The sequence below is a fragment of the Morone saxatilis genome, unplaced genomic scaffold, assembly GCF_004916995.1.
Source record: "Morone saxatilis isolate NCDOM2014 unplaced genomic scaffold, NCSU_SB_2.0 Contig11, whole genome shotgun sequence".
NCBI classification, from domain to species: Eukaryota; Metazoa; Chordata; class Actinopteri; family Moronidae; genus Morone; species Morone saxatilis.
This window is the reverse complement of record NW_023339663.1, coordinates 7,752,233-7,766,450: the sequence shown is the minus strand read 5'-3', so window position 1 is coordinate 7,766,450 and position 14,218 is coordinate 7,752,233. Positions and strand designations below refer to the sequence as shown.

Here is a 14,218-nt window from a genome sequence, read left to right as displayed (position 1 = left end):
TTCAAACACCAACTGCTTTTGCCATGTGTGGCTAGTCCAAGCTCTCTGATGCATGCTCGGGAACAACATCCAGGTAGCAGCTTCCAGAGCGGTGCTGTATACCACAGGTGTTCAGGGCTTACAGTTGTGTTTGCCTTTGCTTTAGCTTGTTCTATAAAAAGCTAAGATCAACACAAAGCTTGTAGTGAGAATTGTTGGTCTCCTCACAGGCCCACGAGTGGGGTTGAGTTCAAAGTCTGCTGCAGTTACATGGTAGCTTCAGATGGTTGACACACTCATTATAGATTGGTCGGTCTGCACATCATTGATATTGAGAAAAAAACAAAGCAGACGTTATTACTTTCTTATTTCCAAAAAATATAAGGTCTTTCATGTTTTTGTAACAGGTCTTTAGTCACAAAGAAGAGAGAGGTGAGTTTCCTCTGGTATCTTCAGGGTAGATGAGAGGCCTGTATCTCTTGCGACCGCTCGTACACCCTGCTTGCGTTATAGCACTCTTTCACATTGCTCCTTAGCTTCATTGGGCATAACAGAGCATCATTACAGGCATAGCTGGACTGGGAATTTTGACCTGGTCGTTTTACCGTTGCCAGTTTGCCTCCACGGCCTTGTCCAGTTCATAACAATTACATTCGATCTAAAAGAAGTCCTGGATATTCTGGCAGCGGTCCATTGGACACAGATATCAGCAAAGGTACAGTTGCGTGCTATGTCTGCTAAAAGAGAGACAGGGAGAGAGAAGAGAAGATTGTAAGAGAGAATGATAGAAGAGAGAGAGAGAGAGAAGCCCAGCTGTGAGGGATTAGTGGATCATGGGATCATGGTGGAAAATTGGCAGCCAGCAATAGGAAGTGAAGGCCACTCACCTCTGCTAAAGAATGACAGTTCTGGGGCAAAAAATGCCCAGACATATCCAGACAGACACACACATACACTATGAGAGCAGCAGCCAAGGTTATGAAATTGTGCTCTTCCACATCATTAGACTCTGCGCAAGTCATTACTGTCCAGTCCTGCCTGAGTTGAAGCAGGGAGGACTGGACAGGTTATTTCAGGATGTTTGACACATCAGCAAAATGAGGTCAGTCTGCTCATTCAATTGAATCCAGCAATTCCTTATCACTGGAAGCATGAGTCACACTCGTCTGCTACCAGTCATAAATGTGTTCGTATGTCGACTCTACAGTAGCTCAGCCCAGGTTTTTAAACAATATCCCTCCTTAGAGGTATTGGAGGTAGTCTACATGCAATCTTATATCACATTAATAATTTACTCAATTTATGTAAATTCTACATCCAATAAAAAATTCTGGACTATTTCTTATTCCTAAATGTGATGTTGAAATGCAAAAAAACACCAAATCTAAAAAGGGAACAAGATCCATTGTTGGTGTCGGTTCCTTAGCAAACTAAAACCACTCAGATGATAAGCATATTGTGTACTTCCCATCTCCAAAATACTATCTCACGAGTTCCATTTGAAGGCAACATCTGTTTGGGTTGGTTGTTTCTCCAAACAGGAAAACAAACAACCATTCACCAGAGTAACACCAGACCCTTTTGAATCACTCAACATAATTTAGAGGCGGGCACCAATTCAGAGGTCTGGAAGCAGGATAGTCAGGAATAGTGGTTTTGTATTGCCTTACCCTCGCAGGCTTTGCCGTCAGGAGTGGGGATGAAGCCCATGTCACATTCACAGCGGAAGCCTCCTGGCAGGTTCAGACAGTGGCCACTCTCACACAGGTTGCTGTTCTCTGCACACTCATCGCTGTCTGTAGAGGTGAGCACACACACACACACACACACACACACACACAAACAGTCCATAAACACACAGTGCATTCATGTATCTTTAAAAAGCAAAAATGTGGGTGGATTGTAGGGATAGATATTGAGGATTTCTATTTGAAATGTGTGACCTGAGCAGTAGAATCCATCTCCAGAGAATCCCTCCTTGCACGCACAGCGATATGAGCCCATGGTGTTGTGACAGTCAGCGTTGTTGCTGCACATGTGTGTCCCATTGGAACATTCATCTAGGTCTGAAACACAACAGAGTCCAAAAATAATACGATATTTAGAACATTAGGATTGCAGCAAACAAATTCTTGCTATGTAAATATATAGTGGACTGAAGGCATCCTGAGCAGGGAACGATATCTCACTCGCTCTCCCTGTTTTAAAACTGTTTTTCTGATCTTTCTTGGTGAATTCAGTATATTTCGACCTAACCACTGTTGTTGATTGGTGGAAAAACTGGAAAGACTACCAAAGGCGGTTGAGGTATATTTTATTTTCTGTCCACTTTCAATGAAGTTACGATGATGTGCAAGCTAAAATTGTCTATGGAGACGGATGGCGAGCGGTAGTGACGTAACAGCTATTTCTGGTTAAACAAAAGGTCTATCTCCATAGGGATCCTTTCCATAATGTTGTCAGACACTTGGAATAACAATCTGAGCCAAAAAATAATCACTTTTAGGATTACGCTGTGGCCATTTTGCATCTAACCTGGTTCATTAAGGGTTTGTTTCAACCAAACCAGCATTGGTGGTTGTTGGAAAGACTGTGTAAAGACTAAGAAAACAAAACAAAACCAATGAAAACACCAACAGCAAATACATTGGTGCATCTTTCTTGTTTGACTTCTCTACCTTGTCTATGGCACTTAGCCACAAGCTTGTCCAAATGAAAACATACATATTAAACAAATACATAGTTTTTAAAATAGGCAAAATAATTTCCTAAAACAGCTGGGCACTGTATATCTTAACAAACGTTACTCAGACAAGGGTAAATAGTGTATTTGTTGGGGGTTTATTTTCAGTCGTGGATTAATACACAAATATTTACAGCACCAGGATGTCATGTTGGGACCAACACAAAATAAACTACAGTGCCTGCTGTATCTTAACACAGGAACATGTCAGTTAGTGCAACAGTGTGGATCATTTATGGGTTTTTGGAGGTCTACAAAGGAACTGTGCTGTATATTAGACTTGGCTACACAGGCAATACTTGTTGATAGGATCACCTCATGTTGGTTTTGGTATTTTCAGATCATCTTTTTTGTTATGCCAGAGAAAAAAGAATGGAACATTTATCAGAGAGATAAGATTTTTTTTACCTCACCTTTCTTGGATATTGACAAAATGTTACATACATTTCCATTCCTTCTATTTTGAGGCACCATAACATGCAGATTATATATACTATTTAAATGGACGCATTGAGTGCAACCTTACCTGTGCATTTGAGGCCATTGCCAATCCACCCTGGGGCACAGTTGCATTTGAAGCTGCCAGCTGTGTTGGTGCAGGTGGCATGTCTGTCACAGTTATGGGCTCCAATCTCGCACTCATTGATATCTGACAAAAAAGGAAACAAATGAGAAGGAAAATAGACACTGCTCTGATGGTCTAATGACTTGGGTCTGCATTCTCATTCCAGTGGGGTTCTTGGCATTGTAGAGTGAGTTGATGCTTGGTTTGAATTGTATAAAGACAGCAGCAGGAGACGACAGAACTAAGTCTTTCTGGGTCACTGTCTTCATCCACAGAGAGCTGTATTTCAGAGCAGAAGGCACAGAGACATTCTCATGATCTCTGATACTAATAGCCTTCCTGCAGAGGTTTAATGAGCAGACCAAGTGTCTGGATTTTCATTGTGCAAGTGTGTCCAGAGAACTATAAAAAAAAAAGGCCAAGAGGGAGAATGATATCCTCATGTTAAGGCCTTGTTCTGTCTGCTCCGTCTGAACTAGTATTTTTGAGGTTATTTTAGGCAAAGTTTTCCCTCTTCACCCACAGACGCTACACCTCTCATATGAGGCTTTTGTAACAGCCCCCTTTTAATGCTCATGTTTGGTTTTCTCACCACCCCAGATGGCAGGTTTGGAAATTTAATCTTTCCCAAATATAATTTCTATAAAATGTGACGTGGTAATGTGCCAACTCTACAAATAAACATTCCTTCAAAGCAAAACCATTATAATTATATGTGAACTCTGCCAACGGATGAAAAATGTAGTACTTTTAGATACAAGATACAATAATGTGGTTATAAAAAATACCTCTTTATATATGCTGTATTGTGGCCCTCGATTTTAATAAACGAACAACAACAATTAATGGGAACAATTAAATTGGCTACTATTAAAATCTGCCTTGCCTATAAAACTGTTTACATCCTGTAGGGTGTAACCAATAAGGATCTCCATGCAGCAGCTGGTGGTGGTAAGATACTGTGAATGACTCTGTGGCTCTGGTTCCTTCAGGCAGTTCTGACATGATCAACTACATGGCACAATGGAAAAAGGCTGTAAGGAGCAACAACAATGATGACTATTACTAATATAAGGCCAAAACAACCCTGTGGAACACTGACCAACACAATACCTGGCCTTGAGCCTGAAGACTGAGTGTTACAGCTTTGACAGAGGGATTGTGCAAATATGTGTGTGCATGTGTGTGTGTGTCCCTGTACATCAAGGGAAGCCATGCTATGAACTCGATCAAGATGTTAGGACTTATCAGCCAATGAGACACACTCCTCTCTGTGTGTCTGTCTTTGTGAGGGTAGTAATTCAAAACACTGTCAATTAGAGATTAGTGCTGCTGGTTTACAGTCTTCCTGAGGAGAGGGTACGGTATATTTACACTCCACTTGATGACGGGGTTAATATGAGGGCTGGGAGCAAACGAATCTCCCTGGATTACAGACAGAATTAAAGATCATTTCCCCCAGAGCCTTTGATGACAGAGAGAGCACACACACATACATTCTCACGTGGAAATGTAAAAGGCAAACAGAGGTTGTTGCATGGGAGAAGTGTGTCAGCGGTCACAGCTGGTGTCAAAGAAGAGGCTTGATTTAACTATGGCTAATGTTTGACAGATGAAGGGCAAAGAAGGATAAAAAGGGATAGCAGAGAATTACACATCTACCTACCTGGCTGTCTAGCTGTCTCCCAGGTTGTATGCTTGCCTGATTGCCTGTCTGTTTATCTGTTTGCCTTTCTTTTCTTTGCTTCTATCAGTCTTTCTGCCTATTTTGCTTTATGTCGAAATATCTGCTAGTGCAGTAATGGCTATATGCTACAAAAAAAAGCAAATAAAAGTGAGAACATTTTAATATATGCTGATCCAAACCATATTAAATATTCTCACTTTCTCTGCATTTGAAGGCTATATGCTGCAACTTCCCTATGTGCCAAGCAGAATCCTGAGACTGTGAGGCTTTTGATAAACTGCAACATCTGTGGCCACAAGACAATAAAGAGTTAATGGTAAATATTAAAGTTTAGTTTAACCGTAGAAGGAAGAGAAGAGTCATTAAAGATTGACTTAATAATTAACTTTATTAATAGCTACTAGTTACACCAGACCATTTAAGATAGTAGAAGCAAACCCCTGAGTCTATTGAACTGACCATGGGTGTGTTTTATTGCTTTTGAATTAAACCTTTCATTTTTAACACAAAAATTGTGTTATTTCTTGTTTGCTATATAGTCTTCTTTATCTAATTGTTTTACTATTTTGTCATTTAGCTTGAAGATGATAAAGTCAACACGCTTAACCCCTCGCCCTGATCCTGTCTTTAAAGCTGAGACACTCCTAGCCTTGTAAACTCCACCAGCACATCTCCACCCAGTCCTAACTTTCCAAAAGGGCTAAAGCGTACATACGAATACTCACACACCCTGCCCCTGAGTTCTCAGTGTTGTGGAATAAAAATGGAAATAATTCTTGTGGGAGCTTCATCAACAGCTGGATCAGATCTGGGCTTGAGAGCACTCACTCATTAACACTCACACACACGCAAGAAGATTTAGTCCACGCATACCAACGTGGTCACATAAGGCAATTCAACAATGACAACCAATTTCTTATGCATTTTTCCTCTGAATATATTGGAAGGGGATCCGTTCCAAAAAGAGTAGCAGGTTTTGTTCACTTATCTATAACAAGACATCCTGCCTGCCTGAGAGGAATTAGTGTCTTGATTCCCTGGTATTCTGGGGCTGAAATTCCAAACCTGTGAATCAGAACCGGCTGCTTTAGTGCAACTCCAGCTTTCTCAAAACAAGGAAAATACTGTATGGACATTTTAATGGGATTAGAATGAGCAAGGTCTGAGTGCGAGTGAGTTAGTGAGTTTGAATCATACTTCAGACAGACCTGTTTATTTGCGTCTGAAGGAAGACGTGCTGCTGCTGACTATGTGTCTGACTCATTTCGATAACTGAGACGAGGCCAGATAAGATCACTGCCCAAACTCTCAACTAGCCCTCAATCCCAAACTTTTAAGTGGTCATATAAATCAGACTTAACTCTGGCAAGACAAGAAGTGAGTCCAAACTAGCAAAAGACTCTACCGGCCGGATGGACTTTGTATTTATGTGTTCTGGAGCTGTTTCAGGTGATTACATGCTGCAGAACTTTTCCAACCATCACGTAATGTTTAACTGACCTTAATGAAAGAGCAACAAAAGAATAAACAAAGATGCAATGTGATGCATACATCTGACAGATCATAGTGATCTCACTGCTCCCGCTGCTGTTGCTGCTAGTGCACGTGACTGCGTGTAATGTGTGTTTGTAAGCGTGTTTCTCATCAAGTCAGACAGGAGCTCTTGAATGAGGGTGAGTAATGTTAGAGCTGCTTCTGGTTAGCCAGACATTCTCCTTGCATCCTCTCACTTCTCACCTCTCTCTTCAACTTGCTTTCACTCCTCTCGCACACACACCTCTCATTCACCACATAATCAGCAGCAGCCCTCTACTGACTCACCGTCCTTTCACTCCCATCCACGTTCTTCCACTGACAGGATGTTTTGTTGTTGTTAGGAATGCTTGAGTGTGTTTGTTTCGCTCACCTGTGCAGCCTGTGGTTCCCTTGCGTACAGAATATCCCAGCTCACAGTGACAGATGAAGGATCCTTTAGTGTTCTCACAGTTCCCACTCAGACAGATGTTTGGATTCAGCTCACACTCATCCACATCTAGAAAAGGAGGGGGGGAGTGAAACAGAGAAAGAGCAAGAATGTTAATTTGCTAAACACAAACTATAATAAAAGAAAAGTTTATGACAATGAATTAAACTGAATTAGCTGCTGTTGATTCGGCCTGCCAAAAAGGTTTTGATAAGCTGTAATATATGCAAGTGAGTCACAAAAAAATGACATCATGAACTGTATTAAGGCTTTAAAATGTGTTTACTTTTAATAAATAAAGCTATAATAGAGTATGTGTTTGTGCAGACCCATTTAGAAGTCCTTACATCATTGATATCAGGTTTTTGTTTTCTCACTCAGTGGAACCAGACATCTAAATGTCATGCATTCCTCCCTGCTCAAACCAACTAACACAATGTTCACTGTCTTATAAATCAACAACAACATTGCACTCTTTTCTCTCACAAACACACTCATAGATCTGAGTCATTAAGTCTTATTCTCATGAATCATATCTTGGATAACCTTTAAGGTGATCATTACGTTGTTTCAGTAAATCTCTGAGAACTGGATCTAATAAGCTTCGAGCTGCAGAGCTGCAGTGTTTTATTTTGGGTATATAATGTGCATCCATTACCCAGGCAGGTCTTCATATCCTCGGATGACATGAAACCGTCAAAGCATAGACACTGGTACGTTCCTGGGGTGTTGGTACACTGGCCTCCATCACAGATGTCGGGGCTCTCCTCACATTCATCGATATCTGAGATTTGAAGACAGAGAGAAAGAAAGGGAAAAATGAAACAGGAGCAGACAAAGTGGGGCACATTTCTCTCTATGCAGGGTAGAATAAAGGAAAATATAAGAAATTCTGGTGTACATTTACTCACAAATCAGCATGCTCAATTCAGGACAGAGCTTGTGCAATAAAGTGAACATTGTGCTGAGAAATGGTAGTAATTTTAAGTTTAATTTTAGCTCTTCTATAGGTTTACTGGCTTTATCTCTCTCTGTATATCTGTCTCTGGTAATTAAAGGAATATGAGTCACAGAAGTCAGTCTATGGACATGAAGACTAACTGTGATGGTCAAAAATGAACATCCTCCAAGAAAGAAATGTAATTTTGAAACTAATCACAAATGAAGATTCTTAAGATTTAGTCTTGACCTTTTTTATTCAGACCAATGCATGCTTTCTTTGGACATGTTCCAGTCAAATCACAGTAGCCACTCTCGAGGAACCATGTTTATTTGTGCTTTGTTCCTGCTCTGAAATGAGGTTTCTTTAAATGAAACCTTTGAATTTATTCTGTACTACTATTTGTACAATCTATAGAAAAAGTTCTGACCAGTAAATCATTGAAAGGCAGTTTTCTTCAGTTACCACATCTTGACAAATATGGTAAAAGTGCTTATTAAAAAAATAGAAGTGCCTACTGTGTAACACAGAGTAGCAGACACAAGATAAGAGATGAATTATGACAGAATGACAGACAGAGAGACAAGAAACAAAGCTACTCACCAGTGCAGCTTCTCAGATCAGGCATCAGGGCGTATCCACTGTGGCAGCTACACTCATAGCTACCCTCTGAATTGGTGCAGAAAGTCTCACAGCCACCATTCTCAATGGTACACTCGTCGATGTCTAAGAGACAGAAAAACACACTGTCACATACTGCTGGTATTTCAACCTTCATATTGCCTCAGTGGAAACAGAAGGAATATCTTCGAAAGGAAAGAGTAATATGTTCAATACGTACCAACACAGTCCAATCTGTTCTCAGTAGATTTGTATCCCGTGTCACAGGTACACTGGTAGCGGCCGATCATGTTGACACATTGGCCGTTCCTGCACAGCCTGTCACTCAACTCACATTCATTGATATCTGTGAAGGAATAAAGCATATATTTAAAGCTTAAGGTACAAGTAGCTCATTTGCATGATGGTTGGAAGTTTAAATACTTAAACATGATATGCAAGTCAGGATGGAGTAAATGGAATATATCAGTTGCCCTTCAGGGTGACATTCATTATCAATTAATCTGTTGATTATTTTTTCAAATGAATAAATAATCACTTGAGCCATGAAATTAAATACAGCAACAATTTTACAACACCCAATGATATTCAGTTTAATATAATAGAAAACTATAAAAAACATACTTAAACTTCAACGATTAATTGATTAGCGGAATAGCTTTAATTTCTATCAGTTGACTAATTGATTAATTGACTGATCGTTTCAGCTCTACCCACTCATTTATTTGCAACATTAGAACTCTTAAGTGTACGTGTGTGCATAAACTATTTAACTGCGCACCGGCCTGAGGCCAGTCAATTCAGCGGAAACCACTAATCATTGTTCAATTAAAAATTGTGAAGTTTCATGATGCATTCAGGACCTAATGATGATAAATAGGACATTTCCAACAAGGAATCTGACATCACTAAACACGCTGCATGACACCCATCTGAATGGAATTTGCTGTATAACTAAAGTTTATTATCATTATCATCATTTTAGCACTTGTACATGTTACATCATCAGAGATAATGAAGACCAGTGTCTCAGAAGGGATGAGGTGGGCAGCTTTCAGTAATGCTTTCATTGTTTTTATTACTTTGGGTGGTAAAAAAGAAAATACATTAGCTTAAAGGGCAGTGATTGAGCATTAGGTCATGGACTGAAACCATCACACACTTTATTAGGTCATCAGAATGACACCTAGTGAATAATGCATGATCAGCTCAATGCTATAAACATAGGAGTTGTGAGACCACCAGAAAAGTCAGGCCCTACTCTTGTAGAAAGAGTGTGCTGTCGCTACCTCTAACTGACTTAGTGGAAGAGTTTGCTCATTATTCAGCCAACATGCATCAGGACAGAGCCTTGACTGGAGTGTTTCACAGAAAAGGTTAAAAACTGCCTATATATACACAACATGATGTCTGAATCTTTGTCAATTATCCAATGAGAACTTGACACATAAAAGGCCGGCCTCTAAAGGATGCTACAGACATTTCAAAATAAAAGTACACAAAAAAGTGCTTCATTACCAGTGGAAACTACAGTACCACACAAACAGTGCCAAAATACAGTCAAAGAAATAAGTATTTAAGACCTAAATAAATATTTAAAAGTACAAAAATTTGAAAGCTCTCTTTTGCTACATAACTCTTTTCATTTCCCAAGGATTTTCTCTTTACCAGAGAGATCCTAGTAGACCCTTCTCAGTGCACATATGTCAACAAATACACTAGCCTAGAGTTCATATCAGCCTAACTATCAAAGAATATATACCACACATACACAGATCTGACTCAAACACTGTCACAGAGGCCCAGTGAGCCCACACACAGAGGTAGAAACAGAGGCAGATGGAGGGGGACGATCCAAAGCTCCCTTGTTCTTCAGACTATCTCCACCTATTTTTCTTCTCTTCACCATTCTTGCCTTTTTTTCATCGCTAAAGAAAACAGAGTAAAAGCTACATTCTGCCACAGACTTCTTAAAAAACGGAGAAAAGCAAGAAGGGGAAAGAGACAAAGAGTTTGCCCGACTCTCCCGTCTGATGACCTCATCACTCACCTAGACAGGCCGACCCATCGGGCGCAATCTCGTGTCCCTCGGGGCAAACACACTGGAAGCTGCCCTCCGTGTTTACACAGTCACCTCCACGGCACAGCAGAGGATTCCTCTCACACTCATCGATGTCTGACGATAGGGAAACACACACATATAGTACATACACAGACAGAAGTAGAAGTATTTAGTGTTAGGGTTCAGACAGTCTCTGCAAATATTATTTTTGCCTCTCGTCAAAGATAAATTCAAGATTGTTTTTTTCCAGTCGCGAAGTGAGCTCCGGTTGGCTCTGGACATTTGCAGGTCAAAATTCACCTTTGTCAACTGCAAAATAGTGAGACTCCAATTTAAGAGAGAGAGTCAGACTGTGTATATCTTTGTTTATATAACTGCGTGCTGAAAGAATATAACAAGCAGCTCTATGGCTGGCAGTGGTGTTAAGAACCGAGATCGACGGTAACAAAAAAAAGTGTTTTTACTTATTTATTTTTGTAAGCCAGCTCGCCCAGTCAGTACCAACAGCTTATGATTGCAACCATTCCCACATTATTTCCAGCCCCAGCTGCATTTTTTGTCACAGCGTGCAAGTAAATTTTGTCTCGCCAGTTTTGGTCTAATGGCAGCTTTCGGCCAACAAAAGTATTGAAACTCTTCTTTTTTTGTGTACAATTTCTCCCAAGAATTTAATCAAACGGCGTCAAAGGCAGACCAGAATAAAAATAGAGCATTAAGTATTTTGACAGATGGCAGAACATTAGGACTTGCATATATAAAAATCATTTTGCTGGGCAGCTGATTGTGTGTCCCTCACATGCAGGTCAAGTATGTAATAAAGAACAATTATCTTTAAGACTTTATGGAGCAGTTTTGTGAAGCGATTGTGACGACACTTGGGCTGCAAAGACTAGACTCTTTCAACACCCCACAGGGGTTTAAATACAATCGGTTTAATTCTCCTTCTCTCTTGCACACACACACATATATACAAATGCGCACAGCCTGGAAATTTCAGATTACATCAGCCGTCTAAACAGTGAGTTCCAGGTCTGGCATGTTAGCCTAAGCACCTCATCCAGAGCTTATGGGCCGAGAGGGAGCGTGGAGGAGATGGCAGGGTTGTGATTGAGACGGGGGTTGTGTTGCAGGCCTTCCTTATGCTTGGAGACCTTTATAGATTGGCAAACCTCTCTGCTCTCAGATGCTGCCACTATAATACCGTGTGCAAGAGAGTTGTTAAGGAGATCAAGTTTCTCACTCATGTCCTCACAGACTAAATTATTTCAAATGAAAGAATGCTGTCTCTGCATGTATCTGTACCAAATCATCTCAAGCTGAAGCAGTGATTCAATATATGTATTTTTAGTGTCTGCAGGTGTTGTTGTCTGAGGATTCCGTCACTCACCCATGCAGTTTTTCATCATCATGAAGCCACTCTCATAACCTTCAAAGCACTCGCATTCAAAATCTCCTGCTGTGTTGATACACCTGCCCTGTCCACACAGGTCCGGAGAGATGCGGCACTCGTCGATGTCTACAGGAAAGGAATGCAAAAAACTCAGCGAGGTACAACATCCCTTTAAAACTTCACAAGCATTTAAGCATGCAGAGAAAATCATTTAGATATCTCCTTGACTTTATTATAAACATAGAATAAAGATAAAATAAGATAAAAACATGATAAAAACATTTGTTCTTGTACAGATTTTCAATTCAGTAATAAAGTGATTTAACACAGAAGGAAAGAAAGAAAGACAGATCAGTAGTAAATGCAATGAAGCTAAGGCATGCAATATAAATGCAAGACAAACGAAGCGTAAAAGCACAAAATATTTAACAAAAGGTTACTACATGAAAGAAAGACTATAAAATGAGATTAAGTGGTGAATTTAAGAATGATTTAGGGAGACTTAGCCCTTAAAGCAGATTCTTCCAAAGTCTCCAAAGCTAAAGGCCTGTTCCCTTTTGAATTTAATCCACATTTTGAAACACTTAAAGCAAAGACTTTGGGCTGGGATCTCATTCATATGGGGTTAAAAGGTCCCAGATATCATTTACTTACTAAGAGCCCATAAATTATTTCAGAATAAAGCCATGGCACTGGCATTTAAACCTAAAATGATGTGTGCACATTTCAAAAGAGCAGTAATGTAGCTAACCAGACTACAGGGACCAGCTCCAACAAGCCCAAAGCAGCCAGACTCCCATTAGACTGAATGAGCTGAATGTAGGCAATGGCTTTACACCACTTTACTGTAATTAGTGTTGGCAGAGGGATTCAGAAAAGGGGGACTGATGAAGAATGGTTAGACTTGTAAAGATACAATGGAGCTGAGATATTTGTCATAGCGGATGTTGAGCAAACATTAAAGCCAAAAACAGCAGCTACATGTATGTCAGCTCCTACTGTATGCAGTATGTGAACAGCTGTTTTTAGCTGAAAGCTTCAAATTCAAAATCAATCTTTGTAGTTATTTAAGTAAACATTGTACAGTTATGAATTCAATCAAGTTGCAGTTGTTTTTTAATAATTAATTTCTTTCTTTAGTCTATAAACTGTTAGAAATTAGTGAAATATACCCATCACAAATTGCCCCAAACCCAGAGAATTTACAGCGTTATAAAACATTGAAAAGCAGCAAATCCTCATATTTGAGAAGCTGGAACCTGCAGATCTTTGACATTTTTTTCTTTATAAATGACCTAAAAGATGAATCAGTTATCAAATTGTAGTTGATTGATTTCAATTAACCCAATAACTGCATCCAGTATTACTCACCAGTGCAATTCCTCTCGTCAGAGTCCAGAGCATAGCCGCTATCACAGCGACAACGGAAGCTGCCGATGGTGTTTCTACACCTTCCATTTGAGCAGAGGCTGTTTATCATCCTGCATTCATTTATATCTAAGGTATAGAGAAGGGGGATAAAGACAGGTGAGAGACCATTGATTAAACAACCCAGGCAGTCCATGCATTCTTTGTTTTGTAAAATACCTTTGAGGAATGGTCTGCCGTTGATGAAGTCACCCCTGTGTGAGAAGCCTGGGCCACGAGGACAGAGCTGGGCATATTCTGGAGTGCCCTTCTCCGGACATTCGTCACATTCAGGGCCCCAGGCTACACCCACTGAACAGCAGCAGGCATCCACACGGTGCTTCCCTGAGATAGGAGCCCCACAGCGCTCATCCTCATGGGTGAGGTAACACTGCTCCGTACGCAGGTCTGCATGTCCGGGACACATATTTGACATATTTTTGATACAAGGATGCAGTTCAATTAGACAGCACATATGACATTTAAACATAACACCACTACATATATACAGTACCCACCGATGCACGTCCTGCCACTGACATCAACTGTCATTCCTGGAGGGCACTGGCAGAAAAAGGAGCCCGGTGTGTTGATGCACTTGCCATTGATACACACTCCAGGAAACACTTGACACTCATCCACATCTGACAGTCAGCAGAGAACAAACAACAACAAATGTTCCAGTGTTTCACATTATTCGAATAAAATGAGTCTGAAGTCTGAATTTGTGGGTCTACATGGCATCCAAGCAACCCTTACCTTCACAGACATTTCCTTTGACTCTAGCAAATCCTTTACCACAGATTGGGTCTGAAAAAGCAGGGCACACAATACAATGTCAGCCAATGCAGTTAAATGGTG

General features: G+C 40.3%; 1 protein-coding gene across 2 annotated transcripts in view; it reads right to left on the bottom strand.

The window, feature by feature from the left end:
* fbn1 (fibrillin 1) overlaps nucleotides 1-14,218 on the bottom strand; it is a 64,048-nt gene that overhangs the window by 28,081 nt on the left and 21,749 nt on the right. Inside the window, exons 23-35 of one of the 2 annotated variants that reach the window (XM_035652380.1) lie at nucleotides 14,117-14,167; nucleotides 13,876-14,001; nucleotides 13,538-13,765; nucleotides 13,322-13,447; nucleotides 11,948-12,076; nucleotides 10,549-10,674; nucleotides 8,719-8,844; nucleotides 8,481-8,603; nucleotides 7,596-7,721; nucleotides 6,881-7,006; nucleotides 3,249-3,371; nucleotides 1,923-2,045; nucleotides 1,650-1,775 (exon numbers count right to left, since the gene is read on the bottom strand). In XM_035652380.1, coding sequence (XP_035508273.1) covers nucleotides 1,650-1,775; nucleotides 1,923-2,045; nucleotides 3,249-3,371; nucleotides 6,881-7,006; nucleotides 7,596-7,721; nucleotides 8,481-8,603; nucleotides 8,719-8,844; nucleotides 10,549-10,674; nucleotides 11,948-12,076; nucleotides 13,322-13,447; nucleotides 13,538-13,765; nucleotides 13,876-14,001; nucleotides 14,117-14,167 — 1,659 coding nt within the window. The remainder of the gene's footprint in view (nucleotides 1-1,649; nucleotides 1,776-1,922; nucleotides 2,046-3,248; nucleotides 3,372-6,880; nucleotides 7,007-7,595; nucleotides 7,722-8,480; nucleotides 8,604-8,718; nucleotides 8,845-10,548; nucleotides 10,675-11,947; nucleotides 12,077-13,321; nucleotides 13,448-13,537; nucleotides 13,766-13,875; nucleotides 14,002-14,116; nucleotides 14,168-14,218) is intronic. The other variant, XM_035652381.1, reaches the window with a different exon arrangement.